Source organism: Erpetoichthys calabaricus, chromosome 3 (genome assembly GCF_900747795.2).
Source record: "Erpetoichthys calabaricus chromosome 3, fErpCal1.3, whole genome shotgun sequence".
Lineage (NCBI taxonomy): Eukaryota > Metazoa > Chordata > Cladistia > Polypteriformes > Polypteridae > Erpetoichthys > Erpetoichthys calabaricus.
In genome coordinates, this window is record NC_041396.2 from 72,181,230 (window position 1) to 72,196,495 (window position 15,266).

The following is a 15,266-nucleotide window of genomic DNA, read 5'->3' on the forward strand; positions in this document are numbered from 1 at the left end:
TAAAACGTCAAAAGGATGCAGTCTTTAAAAAACAGATGACAATCCCCGGTGCATCTTCTCTGTTAGCGTCTCACCTGCGGCTCTGCAACAGGCGAGACACTCTTAATGCAGCTGACCTTCTCTACACCGTCCCGCTTCAGCTGTTTGGCTCGCCTGTTCAGCTCACTGTTCAGCTACACGCGAGCCTGCACTCGCTCGCTCGTTCTCCCGCACCGACTTCCTGCCTGCGTGCGCGCTCTCTCTCTCTCTCTCTCTCTCTCTTCTCTTTTCTTTTACTTCTTCTCCCCCTTAACCGGCTCGCGCTTCTCTATATATGCGGGGAGGACATGGCAGCTGCAGCCCATCAGCCACAGGAACAATCATGGATGTGGGCAGTTTCCCACCTGTGCACTTAAGTGAGAAACGCAGACACCGCAGATCGCGGCTCGCAACTGCTACCATGCCCCCTCGTGAAGCCGCGAGCTATACCCACAGCCTGGCTCGTGGCTCGTTACGCGAGCCAATGCTCGCATTTAGATCTGAATTTTTCGCTCATACTTTCCTCGTATTTTGAATTTCTCGTATACAGAGGTGATCGTATCTCGAGGTTCCACTGTATAAGAGAAAGACCTCTGCTCAAACAGGCAACTGCAATAGTTGACAAAAGTAAGGCATACAACGTGATCTAATTATGGTGTCCTGTCCAGGAGTTGTTTCTGCCTTGCACTCAATGATTGCTGAAATAGGTTTCATATTTTGAATTGTTTTATTCAGCCAAATAATACATTTTTCTCTTTAGGAATGGTCACTATATTTATTGTTTATATGAAAAATAAATTAATACTTGTTATTTTTTATTAAAGTTATGTAATATTATTAGAATCTCCTATTAACACATTCTTGTAATAAAAATAATAAAAAAACTTATGTTGTATCTAAAAATTGCTCATGGTGTCTTATGCCTACCTGAGCCATAAAAGACATGGTGCCTGTCAAAAATTTCTGGTAACTACTGACATTTAAAGCAAAACCATATTGTAACAAAATATAATAGTAATGCTTTGACACTAAATAATGTTTTTGTTTAAGCTACAAAATATAAATCAAATTCACCTCTTTAAAGAAAATAATTAAATAAAATGTATATAAAAATATTTTTAATAAATAAAATATTTATTTTATTGTGGGACATAAAGTTAAGTATGTAGGAGAATCTTCATTTTAATATGTAAAATGTGTTGTATCCATATTTTCTCATCTTTGCACATTTTGTTGCCAGTAAAACCACTTGCATCACTCTCTTAAGGCCAAGTGCATGCTTTGCAGTTTAAAGAGTAAAACATCTAATTGTCTTGCAAACTGCACAATGCCACCATGTTTTTGTGCATACAGTACATGGACATCTTTATGTTTACGAGTAAAACTGCATTTAATAATGTAAGGTTAAGATGCTAATAATGATGGTTTGCAAATTTCATACAAGATGCTATAAAATACTAAATTAGTACAAGTGGTTTTATTAAGTATTGTAAAATATCCCAGATCTTTATTTGCTAGACCATAAACAAATGTTTCATAATTGTTTAAAAATGTGTTATTTAGCATGTGCTTAATCTTCTTTGTGAAATTTTAATAAAATCAAAAGATGGGCAAAGGAGAAAGTGCACAATGCATGGCAATTAGAATTTGTACTCTTCAAAGTGTAACCCACATGTTAAGGCTATATAATGGATTTATGAAATAGTTTGAAATATACTATTTTTAATAAAAAAGGAATGATTGTGAAACTTTTCTTTGCTAAAAGTGGATTCATTCATGTTCAAAAGTTTTTTATCAGTAGTGATATACCTGTTGCTTCACAAATTCACAATAGGCTATCCAATATGGCCTATCATTGCCTCTGCAGCAGTTTCTATCTACTTGTATAAGTTATCTACCTATCAAGTCCAGGAGATGTTAATGTAATATATTGGCAATACAACATTCCTGCCTCAACATCTGTTTTGTTGTTAAGGGATAAATATTTAGATAACACTTTAGATACTGGAAAAAATGCATCTATCAGTCGTATACTGTTATGTAACAAGATATTAACAAAAGTTTCTTTTGGTCTTAATAACATTCACAAAGCATCAGTAAAGTGGTTGTTTATCCCTGCAGTTTAAAATAACTTTAGTTTAAAATGGTCAAAGCTGGATCAAATCATTTTACCATCAAGTCAAATGGCATACTGCACAGGGATGAATAGCCACTTTACTGACGTTTTTAAGTGTTATTAAGACCCAAAGAAGCCTTTGTTAAGATTTTATTACAAAACAGCAGAGCTTCAGAAGTATTGACAGTTCTTAGTTTTTAGCAGTTGCATACCAGCAGTGTTCAGTGCATACTGGCTGTCTGTTCGAGTGTACTGGCATACTTCACACATTTCAATCTCCCCCAAAAATCCAAGCTTAGTCATTGATAAATCATGTCATCTTAATGTGTATTACGCCTCTAAAATCAAATACACATACAAACACCCACAGCACTCCTCAATCAAATGTTAAAGTTTTAGGTATATCCAATTAAGGTACTGCATAACTATCTGAGTTGTAGATTAATTTTTGCAGTACTAAACTAAAGTGTTGCCAGTGTTTTATCCTCCTGTGGTCAGTTGTGCTTATGTCCTTCTGGTTTGATGTACATAAAACTGTTTAAAACGTATGCATTAGTACATTTCAGTGTCACATCTTACAAAATATTAATGAATTTGTCTTTTTGAAGTGGACGAGGAAGGAAGCTGGCATGCACAGAGGTAACAAGAATGAAAACTGATAGGAAAACTAAGACATATTAATGTATTTGCATTAGAGAAAGAGACAGTCATATAGCATTGCATGAGTTTGTAAGTTGGAAAGTTAGGCATTTAAGGCAGAATTGCTAAGCATCAGATGAAGTCAGGAAAAGGTTGCCAACAGGTTCTAAAACATTGAAGTATTCTTGGAAATACATTTTAGCTTCCTCAGTGCTAAGAAAGTAGTAGCTAAAGAAGGGAGTCGTTTTATAAGGAATCCAAAACTCAGATGCTAAGACTAATGTGCTACCATTTTTTATAGTGACTGCATCATGAGGTGTGGGTCCCATGATGAGTCAAGTAACCAGAAACCATGTATAGCCATTATAAAAATCATTTAATCACCCATGGAAAAACAAAATGATGTTTGCGGTAGAAATCAACATCTTAATTAAAGAAAGAAACTTATCCTCTAAGAGGACAAATTTGATAAAACCTTTCAGTCAATAATCAGACAGGAGAAAGGCTTGCCCATCTGCATTATTTATTACTCTTCAGCTAATGCATGAACAGGTACTATTTTTATAGAGTTATGGAAGTTATTGGAGAAAAAGCTAGTTATCTGCAGGCACTTATGGATCTATGGAAGGTATGGGAGATACAGGGAATGGTTCAAACCTGTTGAATTTAGTGAAACAAAGTATAAGTGAAATTAACTTTGTGGGATAGTGCTTACAGTGTTTTTACGAACTGTGATACTTAGAGCTGTAAAGACGGAAACAGGGTTAGGGTTAGAAAGAATCCCAGCTGATTATAACATCGGTAGGAAGCTTGGGTACAACCCTTGCAATTTAAATACAAAAGCCAATGACTTGCATTCATGAAAATAGTGCTGATATCTTCTGAATGGAGGATTGACACATATTTTCAGCAAGATAACTGAGGCATTTGCCGAGGTGTCATTAAATAATGCAATGAACAGTTTTGTTCAAACACACGGTGCATTCTTTCAACACACTTGATTTCTTCTAATCCATTTCACTTTCTAAAATAACTAAAGCAGCATTTTACACCTTTCATTCTTTTCATATGTTCTCTCGATCTCTCATCTCTCTTACTCTCTTGCTGCACTCTCTCCTCGGTTCCATGACTCCATAGCTTGGAGTTTATTTTAACCAATCCCACTTTGTTTCAAACAACTTCTGTACATACCAGTTTCACAAGCATTGCTATAGTTAAACTTCTCTTCATTTTCCTAAATCTATGTAAATTGCTTAGTTACTATTTTACCCCTTTGATTAAATTTATTGTATTTTCTTGTTCTTTACTTTTCTCCTGTTCCTGTTTTTACTACAACTGCAATCATTTTACCTGTGGGCTTGTGCCATCTTAGGGCCCATCCTACAGGCCCCACAGGTTTCACTGTCTTACAGGTCCTGCTGGTTGTAACCTATTTGCATATATACATGGCTTGCAACGTCCTATGGCCCATCCAACAGATCCCAATATGTGTCATTCACTTAAAAATTCGATCCCCGTCCTACGGGTAGCTACACTAAAAATCCTATTCCTCACCGTCCTGCAGTTCACTATTTTAATGACAAATTCCTATTTCAAAACAGGACCTTTACCTAGCTATTTCCTAGCTTTGTTGTTTACTGATACCTTTTTACTCTTTCTTTAAGATGACCTATTCTTAACACTGCTGGCGAACTAATCAAGCCACGGTTACCCATCTCTAACCTAACTACACTAAAACTAACCCTAACTCTAGGCACAAAACACGTCTATGCTAACGACTTGGAGTCAAACAAACTACCTTAATCTCAAAAGAACAAGTTTTTCTCCTACCATTCATGTTTGACCGTCTCATCCTCCAGACGTAAGTCCCATGAAAATGGGAACAAGATGGCCAAGTCTGTTGGATGTCCCTCACCAGAGGAAAAGGACCTCCCACCCAATGACGCCAAAACTGTGGTATGAATCAAACATATTAATTAGAGAAAGAAACTTATCCTTTACTAAGACAAGTCTGATAAAACCTATTGAGTCAATAATCAGGCAGAGGAAAGTTGCTCATTGCATCATATAATTACTTCTCTGCAAATGCCTTAAAGGGAGCATCCTTCACAGCAGTCCGTTACAACATGGTCAGAATGACTGGAGGAACAAAGGATAGAGGTTCATTTTATAAACTATCGAATTTACGTCAATCAATGCGTACATTTTACTCTGGTTGGTTCATTGGTTTAAACATAAATTACTTAAATACTAAAATAATAGTCGGTTTTATTCATCATCAAATCTTTTCACGTGAAGCCTGAAAACCATGATGACTGATTTAGATCATTTTTGTTAGGTAGAGTGGGGGCTGGGCTGTCTAGTTGCTTTGGAACCACTGCAGATTTTGTTTTTTTTCTCCAGCACTCTGCAGTTTTGTTCTTGTGGTTTTGATTTTTCTGTCCTCCTGGCCATCGGACCTTACTTTACTCTTTGTTATTTAGTATTGCCTAATCTTATTTTTGTTTTTGTAATCTTTTCTTTCTTCATCTTGTAAAGCACTTTGAGCTACACCATTTGTATGAAAATGTGCTATATAAATAAATGTTGTTGTTGTTATTATTTTCTGGTTCTTCATAGACCCTTTGGGTTGAGGCAGCACCCTTGAAATTTCTGTGAATGCAACAACTGTCCATTCTGGTTGTCCACAGGACATCTGCTGACTTCTTAGTCACCTCCTAGTCATCTTTCAGTACAATTTGTTGTTTATGTGGACTTTATCTGGTTTCCAGAGATGCTTAAACAGGTTTCTGACAGCTGTATTTTAATATGGAAAGCATATCAAAACACTTTATCCTAAATGACTATGTGACTCGCAAGTCTAATTTTTCTTTCACATGTTTCAGTAGCAACAATAAAATAATGTTTTATAAAAATAAAATCCAAAAATGCACAAAGGCATAAAATTATACTTGATACTATTTTGACTTCATAATGACACATAATCTTTTTACACTTAGAAATTTATATTGAAAACATAATAATTTATTTAGTATTGGTTCCTGCCTTGTTCAGTTTCTGCTGGAATAGGCTACAGCCCTCCTAACATTTTTGTTATGTTAAGTGTGATGAATTTTTTCCAGACTAATTTCTGTATTCACCACTAAAAATGCCCACTTGAGCTCACTTCTGCTTTTTAATTTTTATTTTCTGATTTGCTAGTTGAACATACTTCTATTTCTGAAGTTATTTTCTACCAAATATTTCTAAAATACACAATGCAGAGAAGTGTTTTTAAATTACCTAATCCGGCTCAAAGGCATTGCTAGCTAATATGAATCCATCAGAATTCTCTCAGTTAAATAATGAATCATGTACTCAAGGACACCTGTGGAAATTAAAGACAGTTGCATTTAAGGTGGAAGTCAGAATGTCTGGCGCAAATGTTTAAGTCATGTAGTTGAAGCGAAAGCCTTGACAATTTTTAAAATGTGTCCAGCTAAAAGTTTGCAACAACTTGGCAGTGAACTAGCCAAATGAACTTGATATACTGAATGGTCTTTTTGAGATTTATTTTCTGGACTCATTATGAGTTCTAGTCTCAAAAGTAAATTTTGGATAATTAAATTCAGTTTTAGAGCGTTCTTTTGTGTAAAAAAGTTAAAATTAATTATTTTTTTACTTACATCATGCAACACTCAAAACCCCAAAATGAAAAACTTAAAACATGATTTTTGTATTTTTTTTTTACAAATTTATTAACACTAATAAATTGAAATATAACACTGACACAAATATTCAGACACTTGAAATGTGGCTTAGGTGCATCCCATTCTACTGATCATCATTGACATGTTTTCAATGGAAAAAGGAAAGGCACACACTATTCTGTATAACAGGGATGTCGAACTCCAGGCCTGGAGGGCCGCAGTGGCTACAGGTTTTCATTCTAACCCTTTTCCTAATCAGTGACCAGTTTTCACTGCTAATTAACTTATTTTCTCCTTTATCTTAATAGCCTTGTTTTTAAGGATTTAGTCCTCTGAATTGATTCTTTATTTCATTAAAAGACAGCCAAACAGAAATGAGATGTGAAACAAACCAACAGATGACTGGCTAAATTGAGGCTTCAACCAATTTCACTCCAACCAGTTTCTTAATTAGAAGCCCACTCTTGTTAATTGAACCTGTTATTTAGTCCCATGGCTTGTTGCTGCTCTCATTCTGCCACAGCACACATTATCAAAAACTATTGTTTTTCTGTTCTTTCTGTGAGCACCGTCAAAATATTTTGGTGACCTGAGAGATCAGCCTTACTGAGACCTTCACCTTTCTTTATTTTCAGACATTGTACGATGGGCACGGGTGAGCTGGTCATTTGGTGGCTCGTTTTGTGTCTATTATTTGGCTGCCAATTAAGGAAAATGAAACAACAAAGGGGCCTAAGTCATGTTAATTAACACTAAGGCAAAAGAAGTTAATTAGCAGAAAAAACTGGTCACTAATTAAGAAGACGGTTAGAATAAAACCCTGTAACACTGCAGCCCTCCAGGACAAGAGTTCGACACCTGTGCTGTATAAGATCCCACAGTTGACAATGTATATCAGCAAAAACCAAGCCATGAGTTTGAAGGAATTGTCTGAGGTGCTTAGAGACAGAATTATATGAACACAGATGTTGGGGGAAGGCTAAAGATTTGGGGAAGTCTACAAAAAGTCCATCAGTATTGAAGGTTCCGTAGAGCACCATAGCCTTCATAATTCTTAAATGCAAGAAATATGGGACAATCACAACTCTTCCTAGTGCAGACCACCTCACCAAACTAAGCAATTATGGGAGAAAGACCATGATAATGATGAACGTGATGGACACTCTGATTATGCTCCAGAGAACCTGTGTGGAAACTTCCCGAAGGACCATCACTGCAACATTCCCATCAGTCAGGGTTGAGGGAAGGTTGAACAGAGTAAAATACAGAGACACTGTATCTTTAATGAAAACCTAATCCAGAGCACTCTGGATCTCAGACTAGGCTGAAGGTTCACCTTCCAAAAGGACAATGACCCCAAGCAGAAAACAGACAACACAGGAGTGGTTTAGGGATAACTCTGTTTTGTACTTGCCCAGCCAGAGTCCAGATTCAATCCTACACCTGTGGACAGACCTGAAAATAACTGTTTACTGATGGTCACCATTCAACCTAACAGAGCTTGAGATGATCTACAAAGAAGAATATCAGAAAATCCTTATATCCAGGTGTGGGATGCTTCTCATTTCAAATCCAAGAAGACTCCAGGCTTAAATGGCTGCTATAGGTGCTTCAGCTAAGTACACAGAAAAGGGTTCTGAATACTTTTGTCAATATGATGTTTCCATTTTTTTTGTTTTAAATTATTTTTTTAATAAATGTGCAAACAAAATTCTGTTTTCACTTTGTCATTCTGGGGTATTGAATGTTGCTGGATGTGGGGAAAAATTAACTTATTGATGGATTTTAGGTACAGCTTTTTTAATATTTAGTTAGAGATCTCCATTGTTGGAAAACTGTAACCAGTAAGTGTGTTTGGACTCATATCAACATTTCTTGTTCGATGTACAGTAGTGGAAGTAAAAATATATGCTTACCATCTGAAAAGATTCAAATATGACAAGCAGATAGTTAAATCTAACACCCTGACCTGGCACCTGAGCCCAAATACAATGCATCTGGCAGGCACTACTGCAGTACTAAACTATTCGATAGTACAGTATATTAAGCATTAAAGAGCAAACTAGTAATTTTCCAGAATATTTCACTTACAGACTAATGCAGCCCTAAAGGGAAAGCACTTTATGTGCAATTGTTTTGCTCGTTTAGTCCAGTCAGATAAGATACCAGCTCAGCAATGCCCTGTGGGATAAAACTTGTAATATCTGAACATTTCCATTATGTGATTTTGACTTATTTGGAATTTTAAAAATGTTTTCAATGTAGATTTCTAGTTCCACAACACTTGAAGGAAAGGGGCAGCTGAAGTTCACATCTGGTCGATGGAGTCCCCATCACAATTGCACACAGATAGCAACAGCTAATGACACAGCAATCCGTGGCTGGGACATAAGGAGCATGAGGTAAGTTATGATTTTGACATTAAGAGTCACTTGATCTCAAATCATATTTTTGCAGCTTTAAGCCAGATACTTATAGGTTGGTATACTTACTAACAATATTTTAGGAGCTAGCATTCAACTTGACATTATGAACTATAATCAGTTTTAATACAGCATTTTACAAGGAAGCTAGTTAATCTGTGATACTTGACCCATGTAGCCAGTTTTAACAGTGAAAAGCATTTTCTTTATCAAGTGATAAAATTGCTGCAGGGTTTCTGCAACAGGATGAATCTACAATGTGTAAAGGCCTTCTTGTACCATCATAGGTTAAACACAATTTAATTAAATGTACAATTCAATGTATTTGATTTTAATGCACAAAGTCATTGTGACAAAACCTTGGCCAGTAATTTAACGTGTATTAATTAAAGAGAGGGCAGTGTCTTTGGCAAATTCTTCTTTTTGAATAGCAGTATAAATACAACCATTGCAAATTCAAGGAAAATGTGTAGACCTTTTTAGCTGGAGTCATCATGACTCCATTTGCAACGTTTTTTCCATTTTAATAAACCTTAAGTAGAACAACTAACTAGAAAAAAGTTGCACAGAATTATAAAGGGATTAAATAATTTGGGCATGGCAGTAGAAGACCCAAACACTAGCCTGCTCTCAACACCATGACTCCATTTGAGTTTTCTTACTTTTCTTTTATCTTTGTTACAAAAGTGACAAGTGGAGTAAATGCATGTTTCAATGTTGTTGTTTATATGTTTTACTGTTCTGTTTGGTTTATTAATTACTGTTATTTTTTTTTGGAGCAGGCAGTGCTTAGTACCCTGTAGTTGTCCAGAATGCCCTTTCTGTGAGTTCTTTATCTTGACAAATGTTTTGATTAATTTGTTAGTAATGCCTACTTTCGCTTGATTATTTGACTATGGGGCCTGGTGGTTGGTTTTTTTTGAGACTGTTCAGTCATCTTAATGTTTTAGGGGAAGACCAAGTCAGAATGGGCATTTCAGGAAATTTTAGGATGGGAGTTGGACAGGTACAAGTGAAATAAAATTCTGATTGCTATCCCAATGTGCTGGTCAGCCTCTTCTCTCACTGAGTCCTGAATAAAACTTTGTGTACCTGAACTCCTCCACTTGGGACAGCTGCTTGCCATTTTCCTGTAAAAAGCAAGACACTTTTTTGGTAAAAGATTATAAGTTCAGATTTGAAGATACTAATTTTGTCCAAACTGCATCATACTCATCTTCGAGCTATCCCCATGCTTTTTGTAAAGGTATCCTCAAGTCTTGGCATGAATTGTTATACGCATTAATAATAGAGCAACTTTACATAGCTCGATAAAAAATATGAGACTACTGTAGGTTGAAAATAATAATTAAAAAGAGCTGTTTTTTATTTTAAATCTTGCATTCTTATAATGTGTACAGTATTTATAAGTACAGTAAATACAATATGGCTCCTTTTTAGTGTTCATGGCAACTTTCTTCTATTTGCTAAATAAAAATAGTGTACTTTTTATTACTGTGAATTTAGAACAGACCATATGATGGCAAGTATATACTTAAATACCAGATGTTAGTGGTGAAGAATGAAGCATAACTTACTATATATGGAATATGGTAATCCTTCTTTAGCTTTTTATACAGGGAACACCCATCAAAAGGTCTAATAATGTCACTTTTCTTTTCACTTCACTTCATTTCATTTGAAATCTGCTTTTTCTGTTGAGGGTTTTGTGTGCTACGTACCAGAGTAGATTGAACAGGGCAATTTCTACTGAAGATCATTTTTCATCTGCTCTTGTGAAATTCCTGGAAATTTGAAGAATGAGACAGATCTAACTATGTTCTTGTTTATATATATATATATATATATTTGAATAATGTTTTTCCATTTTGATTTTTATATGTTACTATTCCTTTTTAGTATATCTATACTAATAAAAGGCAAAGCCCTCACTGACTGACTGACTCACTCATCACTAATTCTCCAACTTCCCGTGTAGGTAGAAGGCTGAAATTTGGCAGGCTCAATCCTTACAGCTTACTTACAAAAGTTAGGCAGGTTTCATTTCGAAATTCTACGCGTAATGGTCATAACTGGAACCTGTTTTTTGTCCATATACTCTAATGGAGGAGGCGGAGTCACGTATCACGTCATCACGTATTACGCCTCCTACGTAATCACGTGAACTGAAAACGAGGAAGAGATTTACAGCACAAGTCAAACGCAGGAACGAAGGTAAATGACGTTAATTGTTGACTGTCTTTTAATACTGTGTAATTGTTGAGTGTCTTTTACGGGGTGATTTCTCAGGCTTAAAAGCTCGCCTTTTATTAAAAAGGTAAATGCAAACTCTTTTCATTCTGAAGGGCACAAACTACGTTAGATTTCAGCCATTAAACGCGCAAAAATGTCGGTACACCAGATAAATAAGCGCAACATATTATCAGTTGTATTGTATGCTTACAATACATATAGAAATGTGTTAATCGTTAACTAATATTATGGGATGGTGTTTTTCGACTCGCTCCTTGATTTAAACGATTGCATGTCTTGGTGGGTTTGCGTAGCTTATTGTCAATATCTTTACACCTCTTTTTAAGACTTAATTTAAAAAGGTTTTCTTTTCTTCTTAATTAAAATTTAAAAGCAACACTTCACCGCTGCGAAGCCCCTCTCGCGCTGATGTCCGAGGTTCGATTCCCGTAAGTGAGTGCAGTGAGTGTGTATGCCTGATGAGCCAAGAATAAGGGGGAAAGACGTGTCGCGTACTCTTTGCATTATTTGACAGTAAACTATTTTCATCCATTCTATGATCTGCTTCTCACAACTGAAGGCACCGTGGCTGATGTTACCTGACTTGCTGGCCAACCATAAGCGTTACCTGGTAGGTAACCACCCACTCACTTCACTCCCTTACGGGAATCGAACCTCGTTCGTCAGCGCTAGAGGCGAAGCCCCTAAAATTGTGCCACGGCATGTGGTTCGTTTATTTGACAGCATGTAGATCGGGGTAATTACATTCACGGCATTCGTAGTCTGATTCACAATCTGATTGTATGGGTGGTTACCTACCAGGTAACACTTATGGTTAGCCAGCAAGTCAGCTCGAAGTGATCACTCGAGTGAAGGCAGCTTCACATAAAAACAGATCCTTAACAAACTGTTATTGGTATATTTTCCCTCAATTTTAAAAGGTTTTCTTTTCTTCTTAATAAAAATTTAAAAGCAGTACTTCGCCGGTGCAAAGCGCGGGGATTTGAGTGACTGACGCATACAGACATATTCATGAGTGCAGGTACTTCGGAAAGAAAGCACCGTGTAAACCTAAACTTTAAATTAAGTTCATAGACTTACAAAAGGTTTCCATTGATTTGAGGCAAGATTGCTTTTCTCATGTACAACTATACGTTGCATTCTTAACAGTAAGCTTGCACGGCTTGGTCATATTACAACCGGAGTGCTGAACTGACAACGTCGTATACAAACAGAACTATAACAATCGTAATAAACAAACAACAAAAAAAAGCGAAGAACCCTTGGGTTTAATAAAAAGGCTCCTTCTTTGGCGAAGCAAGGAAAAAGGAAGACCTTATATGGCGTTCGTTTCTAAAACGGCGGAAAAGCTGTGTTAAGGCTGCTTCACAAAAAAACAGATCCATAACAAATTGTTACTGGGATATTTTCCCTCAATTTAAAAAGCTTTTCTTCTTAATAAAAATTTAAAAGCAGTACTTCGCGGGGATTTAGATATAGATATATATATATATATATATATATAAATATATAGGAAGATATATATATATATATATATATATATTTGCAGTTGGAGATCCACAAAGGGAGAAAAAACGAATCACGTATCATAAAATAGTTTTATTCCTGAGCTTTCAACCCCTATCAGGGGTCTTCATCAGAGGATAATGCTTAGACTTACAAGAATCAAAGGCAATATATAGCAACACATTCAGTATGGGGGGGGGCATTGGGGGGGTGGGTGGAGGTGACTAAGTCAGTATAATCAAGGGGGGGGGGGGTTGTATAGTTTAATTAATGTGTATATGTCCTTCTTAAGTTGGCATATGCTGGGTTTATGTCCAAGTGTCTGTTGATGGCGTTTTCATCTGATAGCCAAGACTCGGCCAACTCTCTGGCGCTTTTTGTACTGGCCTTAAATTTTACTTTTACGTTGTCCCAGTTGAATGTGTGTCCTGTCGATTTAGTATGTGCATAATATATATAGATGTATATAGAGATATAGATATATATAGATATACATATATAGATATAGATATATATAGATATATATATACTGTATATATATATATATATATATATATATATATGTATGTATGTTTATATATATATATATATATGTAAGCTTATAAGTACTGCCTTACTTCTCTTTAAGAAAGGAAGATGTAATGATACTTGATTTAAACGATTCCGTGTCTTGGTGGGTTTGCGTAGCTTATTGTCAATATCTTTACACCTGTTTTTAAGACTAATTGACTGAAACAGGCTTTCACGAAAAAAGTTAGGGCTTTGCTACAGGATACACCCTCCACAAGTTAAGGAAGTAAAAATAAAAGTGTATATTTCTGTTTTATTTAAACCTTTTAAGTTTGTATGCGTAGCCCCATTTGGCTGTTTTAGTTTTTTTTTTTCTTTCTTCAGTAATATTTAATCTCCTTAAAGAAAAAGAACATATGCATTTTACTTTTTTTGTATCTCTTTAGTAATATTTTAGTGTAAAAGGATAACCAGTATTTAAACCTTTTATGTTACTTTATAAATTTATTACACAATGTTGAAAAATTAATAAGAAAGCTACATATTTTGGCAGCTGCTGCTTTAATTTTCAATGAAATGAAAAAAGCTCTCCAAGAGAAAACGTCAATGAAGAAGAAACAGAAATCTAAAAAGGAGAAACCCTCATTTATAAAGGTTTGCTGCAGATGACTTAACTGAAAATAAATTAATAGTTCCTATGTGTATAATACATATGTATTTTACTTATGCCTTTATTCCAGCAACTTGCAACATCTGAGGTACAATTTGTTACATTACTTTTGTTTTTTGCAGCACAGGCATGTGAAGTGACTTCCTCAGGGTCACACAGTGCTGTCAGTACTAGGATTTGAACTGACAAGCTCCGGGTTTGCTGAAATATTACTGAAGAAAGAAAAAAAACGAAAACGGGCAAATAGGGCTATGCATACAAATGTCCATCCATCCATTATCCAACCCGCTATATCCTAAATTCAGGAGCCAATAAGTAGATATATATATATATATATACAGTATATATATATATATATATATATATATATATGTGTGAATGTATGTATGTATGTCTATATTTATATGTATATATATATATATGTAGATATGTAAATTTGTATATATATATATATATGTATATGCGGATGTGTATATGTATATATATGTATATGTAGATATGTGTATATGTAGATATGTATATATATATGTATATATGTTTATGTATATATATGTTTACATAACCTCTTTAACACACTACTTCTCCGCTGCGAAGCACGGGTATTTTGCTAGTATTAAATATATTTCTGTTTTAATTACATTGCTGTTTGGAATTTGCAAGTTTGGAAAATGAATGAAAGTTTTATATATATAAATTTCTGATTTGTTTAATCTATACACAGCATAGATTCAGACCTTCTTGTAGATTTGTAACTTTTCTTTAGGTCTTTTCAAACAGTTTGTAAACATAATTACAGTTACCAACAGAAAGATTTTGTTGAAAGAGTGTGTTGGTTCATATGTACTCTTTAAATTTAGTCCACATTGTTATGGATCAATGCTAAATATCATGAGGATATTTGCACACAAATAAATATTATCATTTTATCTATATTATACTTTTACTGTTGTAGTCAACTTGATTAGCCCCTGTTTAAGAAAATGGTCTACCTCTTTCACTTGAAAAAAAGACCTTTAACTGAGAGACTCACAAAAGATTGCTTATAAAAAGCTCTTTTGCAGCTCTCTGTGGAGTATACAGATGGGCCTTGTATAGTACATATTTAATAAAGTTCATATACAGTACATAATTAACATCAAAAGTTTGAGTTGAATTTAAGAAGAGCTCAAATACAGATAGATTATGTTAATTACCACATATGTGAATATTTATCATTTAAAGAAAAGATGCTGATTCCTGAAACGCTATAAGCAGATGTTTTGTATATCATTCTGATAATTAGAGAGAAAACTATATCAGTTTCTTCTGTAGAGCTTTATCTGGTAAGTTTATTGCTTTTTGTACTTTAAATACATATATACGCCATAAACTGCATTTTGCGTTTCTCATTTCTAAAAGAGAGACTGCTAAATTTTGAAGACTATTGTCTTCTTTTGTCATCA

General features: G+C 35.1%; 1 protein-coding gene across 1 annotated transcript in view; it reads left to right on the top strand.

Annotated features, from left to right (window-relative positions):
• eipr1 (EARP complex and GARP complex interacting protein 1) overlaps nucleotides 1-15,266 on the top strand; it is a 90,061-nt gene that overhangs the window by 45,798 nt on the left and 28,997 nt on the right. Inside the window, exon 6 of the mRNA XM_028796914.2 lies at nucleotides 8,728-8,864. Within this exon, the coding sequence (XP_028652747.1) occupies nucleotides 8,728-8,864 (137 nt within the window). The remainder of the gene's footprint in view (nucleotides 1-8,727; nucleotides 8,865-15,266) is intronic.